Source organism: Protomyctophum bolini, assembly GCF_963924005.1.
Source record: "Protomyctophum bolini genome assembly, chromosome: 19".
NCBI classification, from domain to species: Eukaryota; Metazoa; Chordata; class Actinopteri; order Myctophiformes; family Myctophidae; genus Protomyctophum; species Protomyctophum bolini.
In genome coordinates, this window is record NC_137880.1 from 26,186,492 (window position 1) to 26,213,712 (window position 27,221).

General features: G+C 42.1%; 1 protein-coding gene across 3 annotated transcripts in view; it reads right to left on the reverse strand.

Annotated features, from left to right (window-relative positions):
- Positions 1-27,221, reverse strand: part of daam1b (dishevelled associated activator of morphogenesis 1b) — a 54,406-nt gene that overhangs the window by 16,594 nt on the left and 10,591 nt on the right. For 2 of the 3 annotated variants that reach the window (XM_080791654.1, XM_080791652.1), the window contains exons 2-4: positions 6,830-7,109; positions 4,164-4,253; positions 193-264 (exon numbers count right to left, since the gene is read on the reverse strand). In XM_080791654.1, coding sequence (XP_080647780.1) covers positions 193-264; positions 4,164-4,253; positions 6,830-7,012 — 345 coding nt within the window. In that variant the 5' untranslated portion in view covers positions 7,013-7,109. Of the gene's footprint in view, positions 1-192; positions 265-4,163; positions 4,254-6,829; positions 7,110-20,138; positions 20,527-27,221 lie in introns of those variants that run through there. The other variant, XM_080791653.1, reaches the window with a different exon arrangement.

A 27,221-nucleotide genomic window follows, 5' to 3' on the forward strand; every position in this document is an offset into this window, starting at 1 on the left:
TGCTTATATCTAATACAACTAATGGAGACTTTTGATTCTCACCCAGTTAGTTTGAAAATCTTTCAATGCCCTGATTTATAATTATCCAACACAGCTGCAAATCATTATTGCATTACTCAAGTTATGTTTTCCTCACCAAAACCTCATCTTGCGTCAAGTAGTGAAAGTTGCACAGTTTATGGTATTACTTACAGCTGCCATTGAATTCAGCTGATCAATGTAAAATTCTGGCCAACTGGTTGCACTCTTGTTTTCTTCTTGTTCCTGTGGAAAAAATAAATAAACATTTTTGCAAAAATAAGTTTAAGGATATTTTTGGTCGAGTTATGTATTTATAAATATATGGGAATGGTAGGACGGTAAAATGATCCATAACAACCTACTGTAATTGGTGCGAAATATTTCATGTGCAACATTTTCACAATACAGTACAGAGCAGTTGACGCAATTTCAGTGTATAAGGAGAGCATTAGCACTTTAATGCATGCAAACAACACACAGGAACAGGAGGCCCAGTACATAAATAGCAACGAACAAAAAAATGGAGCAAACACTCAAAGTAGGGCGACACAGATAGGCAGCCAGCCTATTTTATCTTTGGACACTTCAGTGAACTCAAAACTCAGAGGAGGTTGTGTGAATGTGAAGTGATGTACTTTGATGATTGAGCAGCACAAACACAAAAAACAACTTCAACCACAAACAAAACTATGGACTGAGGCCATCGATTTATGGACAGCTAAATCTGCAGACCGGGCAGATTTTCATTAGTCAAAGATCTATTAATGTATTTTAATATTAAACTTAAAATGCCTCTCAGTTCATTTGAAACTATAAATATCTACTTTTATTATCAAATTGCCGGTTCCATCTCCAGGAGACTACATACAGTAAGGAGAATGCAAACTTGGCTTGTACATAAAGGCCCCGGGCCTTTGATTCAATCTCCTGCTCCATTAAGGCCAAGTGAGCTGTGACCATCAGAAACTAATTGCGCAGCAGTTAATAAAGCAGCCCACGGAGACTTGGCTTCTATGACCAAGGCCATGGGTCTTGGCTGGCCTGCAGGGGCCTTGTAGTGACAGGGATGGTTGATCCTGCAGGGATGGGCGAGCCTGAGCCAACTCCCCCCAGGTAGTGACTGGAAACACTTCAGTCCATAAGTGGATCAGACACAAAGATTAAGATGCTTCCTTTCACATCTTTAGTTAAAGAATTCAGCCAAGGAAGTCGGTACACTTCACACGGATGATTACAAAAAATTAGGTTTTTAAGGTCATGTGGGCAGTAAAACTTGAACCCATCAAATAATGAAATTAATTAAGTTATAGCTGGGTTATATTCCAATTTCTCTTTCATATTTTTCATAATTTAAATAGTCTCTGCTAACAACACAGACAAGATTCAAGAGATAAATTTTTTCCTGTATGTGCAATGAAATGTTGGTGTGGCAGTCAGACACTGCCAGTATGCTGCTAACAATATTCAACATACGTAATACAACCTAACAAAACCCTTTCTTGCCCCAAGTCCGTGGGCAAGGAAATATGAAGATAGTCAAGATGCAGGATGATTGCTTGCTTCTCTCCAGCATGACTACACTGATATAGGTGTGTAGCCAAAACAAACAGCTCAGACAGTTAACTTTACAATGGCTGACTTATCTACTCCCCAACTCCCCTGGGATGCATCTGCCAGAAAACTACTGGCCAAAGCAGTGTCTTCATCACTCACAGATTTGGGTGCCCCGATAATAACCCCATTTCCCCCCCTTATCATCCCCGTCTCCCGCACAAAAGCCGCACCTGTGGACGGGAAGCTTTCCTGTTTGCGTTGGACAACTGAGCGCTTCCCTTTTACCCTTCCACACGCCCACCACTCTTTTCCTCTCCATGCTCAGACGATGAGTTTGAGAAGCCCCACGGGATACGTGCCAAGCGCCTCCCAAGCCGGCTGGGCCGCGGGCCAGAGCCCATTGCCAAGTCAGCGTTATTGATGCCCTGCCGTGAAGGCTAAAAAACTCCCTCCCTCCCTCCGCAGGTTGCCGCTTCACATAAAGCTCTGGATGTATCCTCCCACAGCTCTGCAGCAACGGCATTTAAAGCAGCCCGCTGCCCTGGTTATCGCGACCTGCTGAAATGTTGTTCAACAGCAGTACAAGAGAAGTATTAGGATGAGAAAGCAGAAGAACGAGAGAGAGAGAGAGAGAGAGAGATAGACAGAGACCGAGAGAGAATGCCCAGTTGCAAGCTCACTATCATTTGTTTATTGGTAAAAGCGTGGTGGTAGGGTGGCTGTGGAAGGCTGCCTTGTTGGAACAAGTTGAAATGCAAGCACTGCTCCAATGAGGACACAGTAACATTGTGGGGTTGGTTATAACATTCCTTATTAAGCTAGTTTGGGCCCCCAGACTACTGCTAATTAGGCCAGTAATTGGGCCACAGTAGAAGCAGAAGCATTAGCTCTGTTACTTGTTTCTCTTTCCCAGAACCCTTCCACAATCTGGCCATTCCCTGACTGCTCTCCATCTCAGAGCTGACTCTAGTCTAATGCACTGCTTTTCAATGTCGGGTCTGGGGAACCAAATGGTATCAAATGGGGCCTAAAGCATATCAAACTGGGGGTCCTTGAAATGAAAAAGGTTGAGAATCACAGGTCTAAGTCAGTTGGGATCCTAGCGAATCATGAAAACTAGTTAAATTCTTTGGTCCAAGGCAAAGGAACACACAAGCTAAAAAGAATTTGATCCTTATAGCCTGCATAAAAAGTTGATATATGGAGACTAGACTAGGTTTCTGGCCGACAGCAATGATTTGAAATGTTAAATGTACTGTATTTAGTCTCTGGGCTGGGTCATGTGAGAACAATTACACTGTTCAACTCACTGTACAATATATAACGAAAGTATGGCCTTACTTTTCACTTTAATTTCAAACTGGCAACAGGCAATTTATATAAATATTATAATCTCAACCATCACACTTATTAAGAATTAACGTGGATACATTTAAATAAATAATATTTACTTCAAATAGAGCACAACAATTAGCTCATTAAATCCATAAACTAAAGTAAGTTGCTCTGGAAAGGGAGTCACCTAAATATGCAAGCATGCAGGCGATAGTAAAACAATGATCATACTGTACTTGTTGCCTGCACGTGTATCTTACATGTATCATTTACTGCTGTAAAAGGTAATAATGCAGCTGTGGTGTCTGAGGTCTTCCAGGTTGGAATAACTCATGTTTGGAACTTTGGATGCATCCATTAAAATTAATCTCCATACTCCTCACCATGAGTTTAGGACAGGATGAAGGAAGGAGATTGAATGGCCTCTGTCTGCATATTGCTTGTAGACAGGATATCCTATGCAGACACCTACAGGACCTTTGTCCTTGAGAAACACTGTCTGACATATGCATTTAAATCAAGATTTACAGTTTCAAAGTGTGCAGACAGAGTTTGTGCTGACTCAGTGGATTGGCTGGAACAGTGTGTAAGAGAGGTTGAAAACAAGACAAATGAGTGCGGCATCAGGGTAGCTGAAATTCTAAACGAGAACATACACAACATGTTTGACTGTATGCAGAGGTATCATTAGTGTCGAGGGGAACCAGGATGTATTGTTATGTAGCTGACAGCGCACTGTCATCATGCAGAAAAGGCGTAATGAAAGATGACATTGCAGGAGGCAACATGGAATGTTTTTCTGTGCTTGTTTAAGTTAAAAAAAAAACCCACTGCTATTAACTATTAAAGGACAACTTCACCTATGTTCAACCAATTATATCTTCGTATAATTGGACCTCACTAATACTCATTAATGTGTTACCATTTTTGTCCACTCGATCTATGTCTCAGTCAGAGGAGGGTTGTGTGGACAGTTCTGAAACCAGTCTACCAGTGACATTACTGATGGGGAATTCAAGCAAATAGAAACTTCCATGTTTTCTATTTCTGGAAAGTTAGCATGCTATAAACGGAAGCCATTGTTCTTGGGGGACCAATTATATGAAGATAGGTTGAAAATAGGTGAAGTCGTCCTTTAAACAGATAAATCAACATTTTGAAATCTCGTTAACATCCCATGTTCAAATGTATTTTAACAAAATCTCCACGTTGTGACAAGAAAATGTGAACTGCTTTATATGACAATTCATTACCTTCTTTTTGCTGCAGTAGATCTGCCATTTCTTCTCTGCAGGCAGGGCAAACATGGCTTCCCTGTGTTTCTCTGTGAGATCCAGTTCATCCTGCAAAGTGGGAAAATGGAGTGGATCATTGAGCGCAATTGTGATAGGAAGAGGGGTGATACGTGTGTGTGGCTGTGCGCACGGGTGTGTGCGTTTGGTACGTAATTGAAGGAAGTTAAATACTCAAAATATTACTGTTGAAACATTTCCTTATTTATGACTGGGTGGAAAAGATAATATTCATCGTCTGAATGAGGAGCTGAAGTTGACCTCATCCCCTTACTAACAAAATATACAGAAAGGCCACAGAACATGAACATGTGATATCAAAACATCATCTAGTAGAAAATGTGGTCATATCCAGGGTGAATGTGTGATTCCAAAAAGTGTCCGCAGCTCTGCATCAAAGCAAATTTAAGCTATAAATAAGCTTTTGCAACGTGTCCCTCCCAATCGCTGGGTTATCTCCAGGTCGCTCCGTGAAGAATTATTAGACGCCTGTCAGGATTTAGACATGTACGTAATAGAGAAAAGACGGGGCGTGGTGGCTCCACATGACATGTGGTAACCCAATAAACATCTGGAAACAACATGCATCACAATGAGGAACAGACAGTTCCCCCAGGCACAGATACTGTACGGGTAGTGAGAGGTAGCTAATGTGTAGACAATGAAAGGAGTTGCACAGGGCAATGAAAACTAGCGCCCGACCAACCAATATTTTGGTAGAAATCTTGAAATCAATATGGAAATCATAATTGTTAAATTATGTGTATATAAAAATGACATTAAACTTGAATTAAATAACTTCAGAACCAGCAGAAAATTCAGACCTGAGGGCGATTCTAAAAATGCCTTCTAAACCCTGAAGAAATTACAAAAATGTATGCTGCTATATACCGTACATAGCCAACTACCCCAAAAGGGCTTCCCAGATTGAAAGGTAAAAACCCCAAAAGGGGTTCCAGTTTCCGTCCTAAATGGGATGAACAAGCAAAAATATATACACCGGTATATATTTTATTATTTTATATAAATAATCAATGAAAAAATGATTAGCTGCACCATTTAGGCCATGAGAGAATTTATTTAATTTTACCATGAAACTAATTATCTCTAAAACATGTTATTAATAGTGTTTTTTGGACCAGCTAATGTAATAACTGGTTTCTCTTTTGGAACCCACTTTCCTAGTACAACGGTCAATCAATACATGCACTGAATCAAAGACCGTAAAAGGGTGGTTGATTGATTTCAGCGCCTTCCGTCCTAATTCCCCATCTAGCCATTCAATGGAGAAGAGACAACAATTGATCCAACTGGTACTCTTTCATGGAGATATTAAAGAGCAACTAAGTGTTTTAACCTACATTCCTTCCTTTTGTCCGTTTGAGTGACAAACAATGACAGTAGCCACATCTCTCTTACAGCCAGTGAGAGGTAAAACCAGGAATCATATTTATAACAGCAGTTTTACCACATTAACTAATCCATTAATTAACACATTAAATCAGTAGTCCTCACACTTTAAAGATTAAAAAGAAAAAATGCAATGTACAGCTTGTACTATCTTTGAATAGCCAACAGATGCTTTTCCAGAATGAATGGGCCAGTCCCAATTCTGGGGATGTCATGATTGGTGAAAGTTATTTGGTGAAAATAGGCTAACATTCTGCTAAGTTCACAACACATCGCAACTGTATGTAGATCGGCTATTTGACGTACGACAAAAAGGGTTTAAGTGGGAAAGGAAAACAAAACCTGTTGAGTGTGTTGTGTCTGTAGTAACTGGTTGAAACAGCACAGACAGCTGCACTTTATTCCGCTAGAGTGAGTCTTTTTCAAGCGTATTCATTCCGATTACGCATGCACATGGGACACTCATTGAGCAAAAGCAAAGAACAGGAGACAGCACGTGGCTGTTTTTCTTTTTGTAAATAGAGCAACTGGAAGCAACGTGCCCTCTCGTGTTCTTCGGTTAGGCAATGTCTTGATGAAGGGTGCGAGGCCCAGACGAAAACAAGCAATTAGCAGATGGAAGAGGCCAAGTTGTACTAGGCCTAGGGCCTCTGAAAAGAAGCCCATTGATGTGCAAAAATCTCGTGCCTTGATTTCTGTGGCAACCATGGCAGGAAAAGTGAAGGGAGCAAGGCAAATTACAGTGACAATCAACAACAGTGAATGAACAGTGCCAGCTAAAGGGAAACAAAGAGGCGACTGCCTGGCCCCATTCACCTTGTACACAATGAATATACCAAAGGAGTAAATCGAGAGTATTTTGGTGAACAATAACAGTTTATCTACTTAGCCAAAATCTAAATAATAGCAAAGGTTAAAGACGGTTTATTTGTTGCTTAGTAAATTGTTCTAAATCGAATTAAACGACAACATAATTACAAAAAAAATGCAAATATGAAGAATATTTTTGCAAAAGTCCTGCTCCAATGTTTATAAAGATTTCAGACAAACATAAAAAGTTTGAAATGGTGCTACACTCAAGGCTTCAGTTTAATCTTTTCAAACATGAATCAGTGTTTAGACAAGCTAGTTTCCCTGCAAAAAAAGGTTTCGTGAAAATACTGTGGCTGAGTTTGGATTTTGAACAAAACAAAAAAAACTCCATAATGGCGACATACCACCAGCTCAGCAAACATGGAGTCCAGCTCGTCGCTGCCTGGCATGGGCAGCGACGGCTCCATGACCTGCAGGGCGAAGTCCTCCCGGAGCCTGTAGGTGATCTCTGGGTGGTCGCTGCCGTTGAAGCAGCAGAAGAGGAAGGACAGGCCGCTGCGGCCCGTGGCTCGCTTCCGAGGAGCCATGGCTGGCTACTGAATCCGTCTGGATGGATGGACTCCTTCTGCCCGGCCCTCTGTACCCACCTCCTCTACCTCAGAGTTTGGCCTCCGTCAGAGAGAGCTGTGAGGGAAAACACAGAGCGACGAGATTCGTCAAACACAGAATTCGCATAGGATAACAAACCTTAGCCGGATTTGAGATATACATAAATAATCTCCTGTAATGAGAGTTCATATTTATTTTCAAAGGCTAATGAACGGCAGCTTTGGAGTATGGTGAATATTAAAGTCGTGAAACATTAAGACAAACTATGTCATCAAGTATAGAATCTAATAAATACTGTAGTACTAACCTAATGAGAAAATTATCAGACAGAAATTAAGCCAGATGTTTTCCATTGACTTGAACAAAGCCAGAACCACTAGAATGAAGGCAAACAATGAAATTGTTACATACAGTATTAATGGACATGGAAACACAAATCCATGCCAACTTGCCAAGACTTTGAATCTCCTGAAGCTCCCACACACATTTAACCCTCGGGCCTGATTAACCACTTTAGCCGTATATACATCTTAGGACTATTGACTAATAGTGAAAATAACTTATCTATAAACTCAGTTTTAAAATGTTGTCTATGATTACATGCTAAAAAAAGGGGCACCAGGTTGAACGTGGCTAATAACACCGGGTCCTAATCCATCTATAAATGCATGGAATGTGTGTGTGTGTGTGTGTGTGTGTGTGTGTGTGTGTGTGTGTGTGTGTGTGTGCGTGCGTGCGTGCGCGTCAGTCATCTGTCTGTCTGTCTCGCGCATAACTCATGGACATTCAACCGATTACCGATCAACTTCAAACTAGCCCGTGCACTCGTCTGTCTGTATCCCTCATGATGAGCCCTGATGTCATCAATATGTCGTGTCGTCATACTGACTGACACGCACTGTCCTCCAAGTAGGACTATGATAATGGGTATAATGGGATAACCGGTACCCAGTCAAGTATCAACGGGTAAGACGGGTATTGCATTACCGGATGAGCATGTGTGCCCTGCACGAGCACCATTCTCAACTGGCATCAGCTTGGTATTTTCTTGAGAATAGAATATCCAAGGTGCCACTTCAGTGATGGCAGCCACAGAGAGGTTGAATAACTAACTATACAGTTCAGAAAGCAGAGACGGAGGGCGGTGCTTAAGTTGTGATGGAGACCACAATTTGTCTGGATTAGTGTATTGAGCCCTCTGTCTTTCTTCCATGCCACTCATGCTGAGAAGCATCAGCTTTCCTCTTAAGACATAATAAGCAATGATTACAGGGCTGCATTTACAATGATAATGGTTGGTCTGAGGGCTTTCTTCAATATGGGAGAGTGGTGAATGCTCAGTCAGGGAGGTTCACCAAAAAGAGTCTCCAGCAAATTATAACAGACAGGTTACCACATGCCTTGATTTGCGCGTGTGAGTCTAGCACGCACAGTGTTCAAGTGATTACGCAGACTTAACATGTATGTAGAGTATGTCAATCAATGTCAATTACGCTACCCTCCTCCCCCAATTATTAGAAGCTCGACCCGCCTGCAGCCAGTCTTGCTCTAGCTGCGCGTTGAAGAAAAAATAGAAAAATAAAGAAAGTGTAACGCATAAACCTGTGGCTTGTAGAATGATACAATAATACATTTTCTGCCAGTTGATTAAATAATTAAGCTTGCGGACGATTCAAAAACACACTGCAGCAACAGTCATGATGATTTTTATTTCTATAATCATCATTAATACTATACCATCATCACCAACCACCACAACGACCAACAAGGCCAGGGATTACCGGGGGTTTTAGTGTATCCCTACAGCAGCAGGTGGAAATTATTTACCCTAGGGAGGATATTCTACAAGTGGGCTACATTTACTAGACGTGCTTGTAAGGGGAGACGATCATTTGGCTCGTACTTTATAACAATTGTTGTTGCGCCGCAGCGCCAGTTGTCATGGGGGTGAAACATGAGAATACCGTAGTCTGGTTCTGTTGGATTACTGCCCATCCCAACTGTACAGAATTCAGCTGTCATGAATACAAAGCATCTCTGGAGTGGGTTGAGCAGTCAGGGCTGGGAATTTATTGAGACAGATTTTATTTAGAACCAACAGACAACTTTATCTTTCTCAAGTAGGTTAGTCTAATAAAGGAGATGGATGCACGGTTTTTTTCTTGATCATAATTTGTACGAATCTACATTTTTGTTTTATACATATAAAATCGACTAAATGATTGACAGTCTGATTAACCACTTATACTGCATTGTTATTTGTACAATGGTTAAGTAAGGTTAAGTAAGCCTTGCCGAAGGACAGGAGCCTACGGTATCTCCGGTTTCTGTAGCACGAGGCAGCTTATATATATATATATATATATATAAAATATCACTCAGTTGAGCACACTGCAGGATGGCCCATTTTCTAGAATGTAGAGACTGACCATTTGCTTAAAGGCATCACGGTTGAATATAAACTCAATGGAAAAGGACAACTGAGGTGAAACTATGAACTCAAAGTCTGCATCTCTACATATGGCCATTAAACATTTTCCAAGTTCAGTCATCTGACAGTGACTGGCCAAGTGATCGACTGATTACGTAATACGTATACATTGACTGATCACATAAGCCAACAGAAACAAACATTAAAATCACTATTATGTGACGCGACCCATGAATAATGTACTGTATACAACTTACAATAACAATAATAATATAGTAATAGAGTTATAACAATTATTACTGACCATGCCAGCTAATGGTAAAATCTAGCTACAATGTGTTAAATAAATGAATTAATTACACATATAAAAGTTTGTGTGTGGGCTTTGATTATGTAATGGAAAATAAGTGGCGTCTCTGTAAGTAGCAGTGAAAATTGACTCCATTAAAATAATGATTATGTGTGAGCACGTACTAGTCTAGTAAATAAACTAACTGTGCAGACAGATGGTGGAATATGCTTTCCCCCCACTCCAATAGGTCCACAATAAAGGCATGGAGATAAGATAAACCTCTAATGTCATTTATTTAGAACGGAAAACCTCCCCATTTTGTTTGGTTTGTACCTTTTCTAACACATGCAAGCACAGGTGCACGCACATGCATGGTATCACTGACATGCACACAGCAGCACGAGGAGACCGCAGTAGTATCACATCTCACAACTGGTGTAGATAATATCTCTCGGCTTTCTGGTGCCTCCATTCCAGATGGACGGCTGCTGCCTGCCAATACCATTGTTGTCACAAAATAGAAATCACATAATGGCCGATATATTGGTCTGGCTCTGTTGCAAAATGTATGGAGAGAAAGTGGATCTTTCCAAGCAGCCCAACTAAATATAGACTAAAAGGAGGGCAACTTGGCTGATGCAGCATCAGATCATGAGAAGGCCATCTCTGTGGTCAACCCAAACAGTGTCTGGAAGTCGTTATGCATCTGATAGGATGTGAGGCAGTCACATGTGGTGCCATTTCTCTTCCCTTTAAGTCACAGTGTTTTCCAAACTCACTTGACCTTCATGGTGCAACAAAATGGAGAAGCCTTGTAGACTCTCTGGAAATGGACTGTAACTTTGATGTTCAAACATCAAAGTCTTATTTTCATATTTCAGCCTCAAGATAGGATGTCGTTTTCTTTTTCTTCCTCAATTAGCGTCATTTGTCTTGTAATTTACAGCAACAATCAAGAAAAAGACTAATTTCCCCCATATTTTGCAGGCTTGTCTAAACAGGGATATCAAAATAAAAGGCAAAGCCTTTTAAGTTTGTCTGACAGCCTCAATAAAGACAATTTGTAACCATCAACTAACATGATGTTGTTCTTCCTTTGACTATTAGTATTTGTAATACTACACTACAGTAATTCGCCTTGTCTGTAACTGCTGTGCCGCCTCAATAAAATTCGATCCATCTATGATACAAATAAAAAAACGATACTTCAGAAAAACGTAATAACTGGGTGACACATTCAGTCATAATAACCCACAATCTGTTACTTTCAGTGCAAGCATTATGGGTATAAAAAAATACGTCCATCTCTGAAAGAATATGTCAAACTGTTCTAGTGTGTATCCTGCACAGACACGGTACTTGAAGTTGTCCAACAGGGCCCACGTGGTATATAGAGCACACAGCAGCTCTTACTAACACAAAGAATAGACTGTTTATTTTGACACATCCTTGACTTCTCCAAATAGACTACCGGAGGCCTGAGGCAGCTGCTGGCCTTCACCACCACCACCACCATCTATTCCAGAAGAGAAGCAAAAAAGAAGCACAAGAGATTCTCAAAGACCTCTTTGACCATATTAGTCTACAAAATGGGAAACGGCACCCATCGTTTTCCATTAGCTTAAGCGAGCTGTAAACTCTGCGTAAACCCTTGAGGCGGGCTGGGTCAGTCCTGGTCCTCTTCCAGCAGAAGGGACCTGTAGACAGACAGCGACTCTGCCATGTGAGCAGGGTGCGTGCGTAGGGGGGGGGGGGGGGGGGACCACCCCAAAGACAGACCAAAGGATGAAAAGAGACAGAGAGAATGTTTAAGGCATTAGCACGTCCACTATGCCTTTGTGTGTTTGTACAGTAATTTCATTAGGCTACATGACCTGTGCAAAGCCCCGGCATTGGCCCGGGAGCTTGTCTGTCAGAGGGTCAAGTTTCCCAGCATAGCAGAAGCCTGTCAGAACAGGAGGACATTCCAGTCATAGCCAGGCGGGCCCTGTGACCCTGAACAACTTCCATACAACAACACAATCCCCCGTCACCTCTTCTGTCTGTCTGAGAGGAATTCTAGATTACCTCCAGTTACCCATCACTTTCATACACAGAACTACACCGCTCTACTATAGAGCGGTGACAATATTTGCAGGGTGGCCATTTTGCTATTGTCAACAATAGCGGCTTTCAGAAAAGCAGAAAAGAAATATTTCTAAATTAATCATTCCCAGTAGGTACTCGTGAAATAGTACTTTTCCCTGTAGAAGATTAGTAGGACTGATGTTATTGCACTCTAAAAATCCAGTTGTGGGGTGCATCATGTATAGTGTGAGGCTTTTCCCACTATCCATTCATACAGCAGCAGAGATCAAAAATAAAACATGCCCACCCTCAAGCGAACAAACACTTCTCCCTTTGTCTGTGATATTTCTATCCTTGGATAGCCTCGCTGTTGTCCTGACCATGTGGTTTGGCTAGTGATGACCTGGCCTGAGTCCAAACTGTAAAAACAACCCTAGTGTTTGTAAAAGTGAGTGTGAGTCTCAGTCTGTACGTGGTGCATTGAGAGGAACCTATCCCCTTTAAAAACATGTTGGTCTGTCAGGTCTCGCAGAGAAAAGACAGAAGTCGAGGAGTGTGCACCATAACCTAAACACAGGCAGGCTCACGTTCTTCCAACATGTGCGAGGAGGGTGAATTACAACTCAAAGATGACCCGACACCTTTTCATCCAGCGTTCTATTTCTTCCATGACCGTTTTTTCCTTTCTTGTCCCTTGCCCTTTGTTTGGCCTAAATTCAGATTTATTTGACACCTTCAACTTTTAGGCACATTTTATAATGTCTTAGTTATCTTGGCTATTTTAGGGTACAGACGGTTAACTGAAGCTGGTCAAAGTAGAAAATACATTAGCCATAGCTAATGGAACAAACTCTGTATCAACAGTATCACTGTGCAAAGTATAATGCTGAAATAGAACATTTAGTATACTATTCCAGTGGCATCAAAGACACTACACATATTTCTCAATCCGCATCTAAAATGGGTTTTATGAGGCACCTTTTTCAATCAGACACAAGAGCCAACTTGGGCCATTCTGGCTCCAAAAAGGCTTACTAGCAAAAAATAATAACTCCTTGAACTTGAACCAGAGGCGCCGGAAAAACTTTTGAAGTGGACGGTAGAGAAGAGATCATTCTTATTACATCATGACAAGTCAAGGACTAAGCTGAGTCATACACAATGTTTGTAGAGAAGTAGGTCTGCACAATTAATGCTACCAAAAATATTTATTGATTTAAGCGGTACCAGGGGTCAAGAGTCATTGGGACCGACCCCGATTTTCTTATGATCGGCCAATACAGATACTGTGCGTAAGGGGCAAATTTGAATATTTCCAAAATTATTATTGCGAACGCAGTGATTGCGAACGCAGTGAGCACTTACTATGAGACCTAGCAGATCATGTCTGTCTGTCCGTGTGTCTGTCCCGCTATCCAAATATGGAGTGTGTTGCATCAGCAATCACTCAGCTCCATATATGGGCACAAAAGGGGCCAGGTCCACTCAGCTCCATATATGGGCATAAAAGGGGCCAGGTCCACATATACAGTAACAGCGGGACAGACACACAGACAGACAGACATGATCTGCAGGGTCTCAGCTGCGTTCGCTTCCCGCGTTTGCGCGTCTTACTGGTACAGTATGTCAAAACCTGCGTCAAACTCAAAACTATTGTGTGTGGGGAGGAAGGGGAGAATGTTTAGGCCTGTCACAAAGATGGAACATTTAATTATACTATATATCTGATAAGACATTTATACCACTTAAATGGTGTAAAAGATCGCTTTCTCCATATAGGGTAAATTGCCAATCACAGATAGGGTAAATTGCCAATCACCGATCGGAGTGAATATCGGCCGGTACGGCCGATCACCGATTGATTGGTGGCCGATTATTGGAACATCTCTACCAAATACTGATCTGAACAAAACACTGATCTGATCTGAACTAAACTTAAGGTACAGCCAAGTACACCCTGGTGAGTAACAGTCTAGAATAAACTGGAGAATTTATTGCGGTCACAAATAGGCAGTAATGTGTAATATGTAAATGTTGGCAGGTCAACTTAAACCCAATGTGGAGAATACAACACATGCTCGACTTTGGGCAAGAATTCAACCTTGGAGCGAGTACAAAGTGGACAGTAGTGTATTAAAAACAGATGTGTGGAATACCTTCTCCCGTACCAGATGGCATCCTTCAGTGTCTGGCACCGAGATGTACTTTTTACTTTTGATATCAAAGGCTAGGACTGTAGACAACAGAGCGGCCCACTGGCCTCGCTGACATTTGCTGACACAGCTATTCAAAGTTTCTAAGATACATTTACAGGAAAGGTTTCCTAAGAAAAGGAAAATCTTCACATGTCCATTGTCACATTATCAGAGTTAAATTAACACTTTCTTCATCCACCCTACTTGCAAACAACAAACCCATTATAGCTGCTGGTGCCAAAAGAAACATTTGGTGAGAGTGAGCTTAATGTTCTTTTCTGATCATTACATTTCCGATTTAAAGAGGAGGCCACAAAATAATTCTCTATGGGGCCGCTGTACGGCATAATTCAATAAAGATTGTTTCATACTGTTCAGTGACATGACAGCAGGAGTGATTTCTATGGGCTTCATTTTAGAGCAGTGCGTTATTAGTCCTGGAACAGAGAACGTACAAGAAAATAATCAAGGGCCGTGTTGGAAACGGCCATTGTTATTTGCCAACAGATCCTTGATAGAGCAGAGTATGCACTGTATAGGTAATGTTACTGACTGGACCTTGGCATCAGAAGAAAAAAAAACATTCTGCAAATTCTCATCAGATTTGACCAAAACTGTCCTGGGATAACTCAAGTTGCAGGCGTGTCACCACCATTCACTGAGTACGTCCCCCCCCCCCCCCCACTTTTGACCACCAGACTGTTTTTTTAGTTTTTTTCCACTTGGACGTTAGCAACAATTCTGTTTTTCCTATATGAAAGCCTATTGGCCCATGTACGATGGGCCAATAGAATGGGAATTTTGGCCGACAATAGGCTAAAATATATAAAAAATACAAAATAAATAAATAAAACACCAAATTTGGCGTGCGCCGTGGGCTCCCCACGCTCATCCCCCCCACCTTCAGATACCCTGTGACACCCCTGTCAAGTTGGTACTGTCAATGAATTCTTTGTTACTCTTATTGTTTGGGTGATTTTGGTTGAATAGCTCACCAGCAGTATAAACAGGAAAGTGATACCCAAGTGTTATATTCTAAAGCCAGGTAAGATACATAGTACTTGCACTAACAATCACGTCATGCCAGTGTGCTAGGTCCACAATGAGTAAACAACGACATTCACAAACTTCCAGTACAGCAGGACACAGAAATGCCGACTGTTGAAATTAAGGAGATTAAATTCAATCAGTCCACAGCTCAGGCGGGTCAAGCCAAATAGAAATCATCAAATGTGTCCCTTGTAGAAACATTCTGATATTCATACAGTAAGTACTGTCCGTGTATCTAGGTTACATGTCAGGATGTGACAAAAGGAATACTCCCTGAAGCATGCATGTCACATGGCGAAAGAACCCTGGCCTGTGTGCATACGAGTGTTGCTTAAGATCCCTCTCAGATTACAAGATTAAGAGAGAGATACAAAGAGAGAGATATGGAGGGACAGACGGAGAGACACTGGAGAGGAAGTCAAAATAACAGACAGAGAAATTGCACTTCTTCCTCAGACTGATATGGTAAATGATTGTGTCTGTTCACAAGTCCCTTTCAGCTTCTATATTGTTTTATTAAATATTTTATTTACATTTACAGAGTATAATGCTACTTAGATAGTTACCTAATGTTGTTAGCCAGAGAATAATGGAATTGTGTTACTTAATGTTAGTAGCAAGAGTACATACATAATGCTACTTTGTTGCTCAACATGCTTTCAAACAATTGGTTGAGTGAAAGCTGTGTTGCCAACACAGTTATCTGCTCATTAACATTCTCTGGTTCATTCGGAAAGGCTCAATCGCGGCTGAATTCAATTTAAACTTTCTTTCCCAGAGAGATTAGATACCGACTGGATGTGTCATAGTCTGGTAGCATGGTTGTTTTGGGACTACGCAATGTCTTTACTTTTACATTCAAATAACATTTGTAAGTGTAACCGGTAAGGAACGAGGAAACGACCTTGCTCCAAATACACCAATACAGTCTGTCCCACACAATGGGGACAATTAAAAGCTTAATTTCAGTGGCTTGTCCTGCTAAATCCATGACTGTAGGGATTACATTTAAGTCCGAATAATGGAGCAAAAATGTTAAATTCAGGGTTCTGGTATTGTCCGACGTGAAAATCAGGTTAAAAGCCTGCTGCTCTTCCTGCAGGCAAGGTTGTCAAACTTGTTCTTCAGACAGTCTGCACCCCCCCCGCCCCGCTTAACATGTTAGCATTCTTTCTTTGGGTCAACCCTGCAAATGGAGGTTAGATTCGGGGCAGAGGAGAAAACGACTCTGTAGTCTGTATGAGACAATAATATCCGTGCCAGTGATTTCTCCTAGTAAGATGGATTCAGATATTGTTCCAAATGTGTCAGTCAGTCAGCCAGAAATCCCCCCCCCTCCACAGTCTACAATTCAAACAAGACAAATTGTTGGAAATTGTAACCATAGCACAGATGTGTTGAAATCTGACACGGCACTACAATAGCGCAACATTTGTGCCTATAATCATCATGAGATTTTAAATGTGGGTTTTGAATAGCAAGGTTGTGCTCTGAGGTAAACCACAGCACTTTGTAATTCGAATTTCTTCCCCACTGAGGTTTGAATGTGCAGCATGTGCAGCACATCCTAACAAGTGTGCTGCCTCTGCTTGCATTTGATGAAACAGCATTGCTCTATAATCAGTAAGCAGGGACATGGCTGTGTGGATTCTGATCTGGAGTCAGTGGATATCAAGTATGACTAGCCTGCTCATTACTAGACTCAAGTCAAGATGTCATAGTCAGGCTATTGTTTTTGCTGTACGTGCATATTATCTCTCGCACCATCAGAATAACAATGATACAAAATATAATATAATTCTTAAGAACATAATTCTATTAAAAACAAGTTTAAAAGCCCACTCTCTGTCTCTCTACAACTTTCATGAAACTTAGAAGGAAGATTTAGTGATTTAGTGAGGAAAAATGTGATTATATTTTGAGTTGAAAAGGTCAAAGGTCAAGGTCGGAATTGAATGTCCAACATAATCGATCATGATTAGTGACATTTCTGACTCATTTTTCACAAAACATGGGAATGGGCAGTAGACTTCCAGAGTAGAGATGATTAACTTTTAGGTCAAAAGGTTCAACAGTCAAAATCAAGGTCACGGTCAAAAACAAATCCCAGTAGGTAGATTTGAAAAAGGTTTTTCACACTTTTAGAGCATACTGTATATCCGTGGTCATAATGGAGATAGTCTTAGTTAATTCCAGTCAAATAAAAACATACAGTAATGCGTGCATTCTATTCTGCATTATAGATCCAGTCATGAATCATGACTCATAGCTCATTCCTCCACACACAGCCGATTCATTATGGAGACACAGACAATACAGGGCTGCTTTTCTGAATCCAATTCAAGATGACGGCTAGACGTTCTCAACAGTACATTAAAATATGTAAGTAGCTGAATTCTTTATCTCTCTCTCCCCCCTCAAGGAGTGTAGTTCCATTTAGATCCCAGATGGGACAGTCGGCTGGGACTATGATTGGCAGAGACACAACCAGCCTCTCTTTTACTAGGAAATATCCCCATAAAAAAGGCTATGCAGCTGGACATTAAAATTTGGTATGCATGATCAGTAGAATGCCCCGAACACTGAACAGATGAGTAACTTTTGGGTTGAAAAGATCAAAAGGTCAAGGTCTAATTAATAACAGTGTGGCTCCCATGTAATAGCCTGGCTAATAAGCCAGACGCAAATCTGCCGTTGGCTTGCGGTGGACGCAACAGTGTGAAGAGTCTGGCTTATTTAGCCAGGCTACCCATGCGTTTCTCAGACGTCATCCGTCCAGTCTATGATGTCTCTCTATGACATATGACTATATTTGGGCAAGGTTTCAGGGAGCTTGATCCGACTGTCAATCACACTGTCACGGGGGGGATGAATAAAGAAACAAAAAAGGTCCATAGACTTGGCTGCCACATGACGTCACAGAGGGGCACACATTTGACGTCACAGAGGGCAGGGGCACAGTGCCCCTGAAAAATGTGGGGGGGAAATGCATGGAGGTACATCCTTGGCTTACTGGCAGTGTGCACATGATATTTGGTGCAGTGGTTTGCAAGATTAGCCCTGCCTGCACAAACTAAAAAGCTCACATGTGCGCACACACACACACACACACACACACACACACACACACACACACAGCCTCCTACAAAGCCAGCACTGCCACGCTGTAAAAACAAGAACAGATGGATGGATTTTCATACAATTTGGTGGGAATGTTCAGCACACTGACACAAACAGTCAAACATTATTTCATTTTGGGTCAAAAATGTCAACGGACAAGGTGTAAATGGTTTAAATTGTCCTGCATAAGATCATCTGCAACAAAATGTGCATATAGTCACTGCTTCACTTTTGGCAGAATGGATTGGAAGCCACTGGCAATGCTTAGCCTTGAGAATGTCATCCAAGCCATGCCTGTGAATCTGTTTGAAATATAGTCATTTCAAACAGTAAGCAGAAACATCTTTTTGTTTGTAAAATAGATAAAACAAGAAAGCAAATTAAAATGAGGCAAAGATTAGTAAAACATAAAAAGCTTTGTTGAAGCTATAATAGATACCATAGTTTAACAGAACAACTGGTGTGTAATGTAACCAGGGTTCTTTTTAGGGACCCACGGGAACCCTGGTAACACCATAAAGCAGTAATTGCACCTCTTCCTTGGAACACCAAATATTATGCATGTATGCCTCTCCTTGTATGTGTAACAGCTAAACAAACATAACTATTAGCCTTTAATAATACTTTTAAACTTTTAAGGTACGTCAATAATGGGCGTGGAGCCTTTTAACCCACTTCTCTGGCAGGATACCCTTTACTCTGCAGTCAGCAGTACTGTGCTTCCAATTCCCTAGCTGTCTCTGCCTCAGTTGCTATAGCAACCTGAGCAGCGGGTCGCCAGCAAAAGCTGGGTGGATGATTTAATGTTAATGTTAAGTCCCATCTACCGCACATTACCCTCCTTTTGCTCTTTAATCCGTTGTGGTCACTGATGGGGGGGGGGAGAAAATAAGATCGTCTCTATTTTGCAAAGGGTGAAAAAACAAATATCACGTACAAAGAAAAGCACTGCTAAGGATTAAGGGTCAAGTCTAGTTTGCAATCACACGACGGCACTGCAACCATGACATCTATGCCCTCATAAGACTAGCCTTCCCCCCCCTCTGTCCTCTTTGCACATCGCTCACTGGCAGACTACATCTGCAGGATGTAACACGCGGACCAGACGAGAGTGGGAAGCAGAGAACAGAACATGAGATGGGCAGCTATGAGCGGTGACTGGATTTGATGATCGATCGCACGATGAGACAAACCCACCCACCCACTCCCCGCCCCCATCTCCTGACCGTTCAAGGTGACTTTCCATCTCATTGACCCCATTACCTGCGCCGCTCCGCAGACCCCACACCCCCAGCTTCCCACCGCGTGGAAAAGAAAAACTATGTCACTCCTCCTCTCACACTCTTGATAAGGGATGCATTTACCAACCGACGGAGAGCAGCTGGTGGGAGGTAGTAGCCAATGTGTGTGCGTGCATATTTCCACCAGCAACTCACCCCACCTCCTCCACCATAGCCTTGTCATTACGGGGCATTCCCCACATACAGAGGACAACTCTCTCACCATGAAATCTGCCTGGGGGCCCCATGTGAGCCTGACCCCCCCGTCCCGTTTCTATGGCAACACCGGTTCCTACACCGACACCTCCCAATTAGACAGACATGACACAATCACCTACGACTCACTGGGCGGAATCTGGTTTGTATCACAGGGAGAGATAAAATCCAACAAACCTCCCCCTTACCCCGTTTCTCTCTCACACACACACACACACACACACACACACACACACACACACAGACACACAGACACACAGACACACACACACACACACACACACACAGACAGTCACACAGACACACAGACACACACGACCTGTCTAACAGTCACATGCAGTCAACAGACATTCCAAATCAGCACATAGCTGACTACAGCTCTCAAACTGCCGGATCGTTTCGGGGACTTATTTGATTACACAGGGTAAGAATGGACAGATTCATTCAGCTTACCCAGTCCAGGAGTGTGCAGCTTGCTGGTGTTCTGGTGTGAGCATTCCCTTTTCCCGTTATATATCCTCCGTTCACTGCAGCATACAGCTTTCCGCACTGTCTATAAAACAAATGCTGCTTCTACCCGGCAAATGACAACGCTTTACATTTCCTGTGTATGGCATAATCCAGATTGAAAGTCTACATAGGACTGGTCCACCACCTTGGCCACACATATATGATATCCCAGAAGAGGTTTGTCAAAAGTCGTCCAGGCGGAACATCCTTATAGTGCCTCCGGTGAGGTGTGTGCTCTTTCCTCTGCTGTTAGGAGTGGAAAACACGAGAGGCGAAACGCACAAGCTAGTGTTTAAAGATCTCCAATCCGGCCAGCTCAGCCTCTCCACGCCCTCCCTAGCCTCCCTCTCTCCAGTATGCCGTCCGTGGGGGGCAGAGGGGACAGACACAGATGTTACTGGCCTCACAGGCCACACCCCTTTTCAACACTACCAATCCTAATAGGATGCAGCCGGGTCTTGGCCGCAGCCCAGTTCTCCCCCTCCCCCCTCTCTCTCTCTCTCTGTCTCTCTCATCAACTCTGGTCAATGTGTTTAGGGTTTGTTTGGAGAGCTGTGAGGGGGAAAACAAGTTAACGCAAAGGTGTAAACCTGTGTGTACGTCGTGATGTGTGTGAGAGAGAGTAACGGAGAGAGACAGAGAGAAAGAGACACGCAGAGAGAGAGGGAGAGAGAGAGAAGGAGACAGACAGAGAGTAGAGTTGTGTGTTAATGTGATGTGATGCGGGAGTGCATGCATTTTGCAGCATCAGAGAGCAACCTACCTACCCAAGTCAAATTCCTTGTAGTGTCTGAACGTGTTTGGCCATTAACCACTTAAGAGCTATATACTTTGCCGTATGACCAATATAGTCGAAATAACCAACCTACAAGCTCACAACTCATCGCGTTGTGACTCGCTTTGTTGGTGTTTAGCAACTTGCCTTTCTTTGTTAGTGTTTTGAGTTGATGGGGTGGTCACACCCCACCCCCACCCGCCGAAGCCACTGTCGATAACATGTAGTCATCCATAGTACATTACATCTGTGACTGTAAATAGGGTCAAAGTACAAAGACATCACTCTTGCACCATGTTACTACTTTCTATACAGACAGTCCACTACTACGTTCCACCAGCCACACTGGAATTTGGTTGACTAAAGGCAAAAAGAGGCAGGCAAAAAAACTACTGTGCTACCACTGTAGTTAAAAGCAAACCATAAATATTGTTTACCTCATTTCTTTATTGATAGTTTCAAGTGAAGACTGACAGGAAAGAGGGAGAGAGAGAAGGGGAGAGACATGCAGCAAAGGTCGTCATGAGCGGGACTCGAACACGCAGCGCCCTGTCAGGCCAGAGTCTATATGTGGCAAGCGCCTGGACCGCAAGGCCAACGGGCGCCCTGTTTACCTCATTTCTGAAACAAAAGCTATAAAGTATACTGTCTGTCCGTTTAATGATTAGGTCTATAATTGTATAATTACTCTGTCCTATTAACAGTGAATGAATAGAATAGCCTACAAGAGTTTTACTTAATTGCATAATTCAATACAGCTGCTGCTTAGGTCAGTCTTTCAGTGCATTTCCAAGTAGGCCAATATATATATATAATGTATTTGGGATTATTATGAATTGTGAAATCATGTTTAACCATAATTGTTTGGGCTTCATACAACAACGCTCATTTCTGCTGTGGAAAGTTCAGTTCTTTTTGGCAAGCGACACCATGGTACGATGGAAGTATAAATCGAGCCGTAGCTGTTAGCTTAGCTACCACTACAGCTACACCACCATCCCTCCTATAGTCAGGCTCAGCTGCTTCCCCATTTTCCCTACCCAATTTCGCACCAGTGAGAGGAGGGAGGGGCGAGAGGGCAAGGCGACGGCCCTAGTTACAGTTAGTTGAATCGTCAAAACTCCTGCATTTGATCATCCATTTATTCCATTAGATTAGACCATAGACTATTTTATCTGTATTCTTCTTGGAAAAATATAAAAAGATACTCTTATGTAATGGCTATATTATTTTACTCATATTGACCCATTTAGTATAGCCATTTCATAAATTGTATTTGTACTGTCGTGAAAGTTTATAATAGAGAAATTCGAAGTTTCGACACCAAAGTAGGAAAAAGACAGTAGTAGTTGTGAATTTTGGTTCCGTTTTTGCCAAATTTCTTATTTGTGTTGTTTCAGTCATAAGCGCAGGTGCGTTGTGCTTCACGTTCCACAGCCGTGTGCCTTGACTTCTGTGTGTGCACGGTGTGGGCTAGCACCTCCCTCTCCTCACTGGTGCGAAGTCGGGTAGGAAAAACGGGGAAGCGGCTCATCTGGTTTTTAGGCTCCGATGCTCAAGCTGTCATGTGTCAGTCAACCTTCTACTTACAACATCCTTTTCAAGTAAAAGTGGTAAAGTAAAAGGTGGAAATGTCATGCCGTTATTCCGCCCTGATACTGTTTGAAAGTGCCTTGTGATTCAGAAAGTGTAAGTGCCTTGTGATTCAGAAAGTCAACAAGGCCTGCCATGAGATTTGCTCGCAGGTACTGTATCTACACGCCCTCCCCTCACACAGTGGAGCCTTGTAGATACATAAGTACCGGTAATTGAATTGAGGCTGAGTCGATGTTATTATTTCCCATTTTCTCCGCGCAAATTTGGCCTGTGTCATAAAACTGATCTCATGACGTGATACTGCCTATCCCTTACAAAACTGTTGTCACAGACAGACATCAGTCATGAGTCGAGCTAGTGCAGTCATGAATGGATAACACTGGACGGACTGGGTAGCTGCCTCTGAAAAGAATGTCATGCAGCTGCAATAACAGGCAGGTCCTGTTCCCAGGGAGAGGTTCTCTCTCTGGGCTTCTGTGCCGCTTTGATAGGATGTGTAGTTTCAGGACAGCAGTTGGTTCACAATGCTGGGGCAGCGAGGAAGGGGACAGTGCCAGTCAGAGTAAAAAGCTGAAAGGCTGCATACAGTATCCATGCTGCATGGAGTGGGAGGAATCAAATGCCCTGGAATTCAGCACTGTTAGCTCACGTGACACATCTTCATGAAGGGCCCGATTTTAACCCATTAAGACCTGAGGCCGACTCTACAAATAAATCCGTAGTTTTCACACTTAACTTTCAATATCTTTCAAAAATGTTCAAAAATATCAGATGTACAAGCTTGCAGCGCAGCACGAAGCGACACCCTGTGAGCTTGTATATCTGATATTTTTGAATAGCCAATGATAGCCAATGAAATGACACAGACGCTTTCCCATGTACATGTATAAAACAATTAAATGTATACTTTTTTGTCGAGTTTATCGTGTATGAAATGTGATAAACAAACAGACTTGACCGCCTACAGGAGTATGATAACACTTTTAACCATGACATAATGCAACAGTTGAAATGTCAAACTGTACATTCTTACAAAGCCACAATGTTGATGACATTTAACCATCACTGACACTTAATCTTTCTTTAAGATCTACAGCCCCATTTGACACTCACTTAAGCTTGTCTTGTCAGTTATGGACAATTAGTGCCAAACTGCACTGAAAAGGTGCCAAGACATGAGCAATCAAGCCTTTGACGATACTATTACAATACTACAAAACACATTTTTAATTGTTAAACACATTACTCTTCCCAATTTTGCAATCAACCTGCCCAAATAGGATGTCTTTCCTTTTGTTTTTGTTTAACTGTTGCATATAATCATTACTGTGACCGATACCTCTTCCTCACCAACAATGAAAAATAATTGTAGCTTACAGTGACGGATAGAATGAACAATAACTGATACAACCTCTTCCTCACCAACAATGAAAGATAATTGTAGCTTACAGTGCAGAAGGGTCAAATTTGAAGGCACCAAATTGTGGTTATAGCAACCAAAGGCCAGGGCCACATACTTAAAGGAAGACTGACACGCCCCTCGGGAGCTAATAACTGCTATCAAACAATGCTATCATGACTCTGACGTCAGAGTGGCGAAAGCTTTCCCCAACGACTTCTATGCGGGCTCGCCGGGCTTGGTGGCCGTGGTAGCATAGCAACTTATGCTACTATTTTGGTGTCACATTTAGCTTGAATACTGGGTGAAAGTCTCATTAAAAAAATTATTTTTTCGCAACATTGTTCAGGTGAACTGTGTGTTTATGCTTGTTCATTGTAATAATCAATATCGCTATGATTATTTTATTTATCGCCGCGTCGCTCCGCATGACAACATAGTCTAGCCCGTCTCAGATGCAGGCTGCACACGGACGGACGGACGGACGGACGTATAGTCTCTGGTCAGGTCCCCGCATTGAACTGGGCATGTGTGTACGCACACACACACACACAGACACACAACTTTTAGCCGTGGCTATAGTGCATGACAGCGGGGAAGAGATTCCGTGCCATTGCATGTGTGTGTGTGTGTGTGTACACACATGCCCAGTCCCCCGTAGAGGCTCATGATCTCGTCCGCAAGACTATGCCTCGGCATAGCGATATTTATTATTACAATGAATACAAACATAAACACACTATAGTTCACTTGAACAATGTTGTGGTAACTAACTACGGTATTACAGAGTGAGAGCGAGGGTGTACATGTCAGCCTGCGGCTGAGAGGGGAAAAGAACAGTAGTCGCGCTGCTCTCACAGCGGCCAGACAACAGCAGACCGTCCGTAGTCGCGACTGTCGCGCTGCGGGGCTGAGAGGTCTCAGAGCGGGCAGACAGGGGTGTTGGCGACCGGGGGAACATGGGACTCCAGTCCAAAATTTGCGCTTGTGCTGCAGTTCCCCTAAAAAACCCCACGCCAACCTCAATTGCATTCAAACTAAGCATTTCTGGCGAAAAAATAATTTTTTTCAATTACATTTATAGCCAATATGACGCTAAATGTACCGTCAAAAACGCTAGCCTGACCTATAGCCACTTGTTGCTAGCGCCGTAGCCCCGTTTCAAACTGTTTCAAACTGTTTTCAGTCAGACCACGTGATGTGCTGTACCACCCATATTAATTTCGGGGCATGTCAGCGGACCTTTAAGGTGCCACACACTACATAGTAAAACATTATTAATGTTACTCCTGAGAGTTCCAAAATTGGCCCTGTAAAGATTTAGCCGTGTATAAGGATCTGTATCCAGGGAGGGGCTGTATCTATAAACTCCACCAATGCAGCCCTACCCTGCCTCATATGGTACCCTTACTAACACAAATTAACCAAGATTGAAAAGGGTCCCTCTGGTTTTTTACCCACCTCTCTACAAGGCTTGTAATTACTGCGTGGAATAGCAAGGTCCACATCATGTTACACACTGCATCCTATAATCTCTCCAGAAAACTGAAAACTAACTCTTGGTAAGGCGAAGTGCACCACCACTTATCAATTTAGGCAGCAAAATAAAACGGGTACTTATGTCTGTGTCCAAAAATAGCTTTCCTTTCTATGCCTATTTGCATACTTGTTGCATTAATTAAGTGTTTAGGTACGGGCAAGTTCAACTACTGTTGGTTTTGGATGAGATTTCATGACAGTAAAGACAACTTCTTAATGAAGTAGTTAATAATGGGGATCTTTTCACCACATCTTTTGATGTGGTGAATTGAAAGCCATTTCCAGTTTTAGTCGAATAGTTATATAAAAGCTTGGGATAATATGTTGCAATGCATGGATTTATTCACTTGAGCCCTAATGAGTCGACCCTGCTCTGGACATGTAGGCGAACACTCAGCAAAAACACAGAAACTACAACCTCTCAACACGTAGCATTGTGAGATAATAGATCGGCAATTTTTTCTTAAGAGATTAGGTGAAGAGGGGAAAAAAGGAGAAGACCAAGTACATATGCCTGGGGGACTCCAGTCTATGAAGTATAGGGTTGAAGTTATTTTAACAGCAAAAGTATGTTCACAAACATCTCAATAATGCAGCAGGTGGGTGTTTCAAAAGCAGGTGATCATTCCAAGTGATATGGATGAATTTTTGACCAACCATTCCTGTCATTACTGTAGCTAAATTCCTGCCATATACAATCTCTCTATCAGAGAGTATCACTAGTCGTAATTAACTCTGGGTAGGAAAAGAAAAAAAGACAAGCATAGACAACAATTCCTTTGAAATTGTACAAGCAGGATTGTTTTGGAGCTGGAAATCATCCTTTTAAACACTCAAATTACAAAATGGCCACTCTGAAGAGCCGCCTGTTATGTACGGCTGCAACCCTACAGCATGGTTGATGTCTACAGCTGCAGAGAGCGTGCTTGTAACGGATTGATGGAATTTGAGTGTTAAAGGCTCTGGCTTAACTTGTTGATCCTGCCAGATGTAGACCTAGCTCAGAGTCAGCGCTGAGAAAAAAGAAGAAGAAAAAGAAACTATTGAAGGTCTTCAGTGACCAGAGATAAGAAAGATTAAAGAATAGACACCGTCACACTAGGCAGTCAATGTGGCACCAACCTTTTCCCTATTATAGGGAATAGGCCTAAACGCATCAATTACAGTAACCCAAGTTAATCCAATCATGGTCAGCTGCAAAGTGAAACGGTGAAGATTTCAAAACATTTGTATCCTACTCGTTCATGTTAATCACATGAACCATAGCATCCCTTCCCATGCATGTCATAATTGCGAACGCAATGAGCACTTACTATGAGACCTAGCAGATCATGTCTGTCTGTGTGTGTGTGTCCCCCCTTTGTGCCCATATATGGAGCTGAGTGATTTGTTTGTGATTGATGCAACACACTCCATATTTGGACGTATAGCTGCTTTGGGGACTCCTTATATGGTTATGGCTAAGTTAAAAACTTAACTTAAAAATAACTTAACACAAAATGAAACAAATTCCGCTCTGCTATTTAAAATCTGCTCTATTATTTATTATCTACTTTTTATTTAATTTATATTTTTTTGTAACTATATGCATGTATTCTGTATTCTGTATTCTGTACTCTGTGTATGTGTATATAGATTATGTATTCTTCGACTATCCTTGGGAGTGTGGGTGGGGGGTGGGTGGGATAGGGGATGGAGTTTTATTTATTTTTTCATA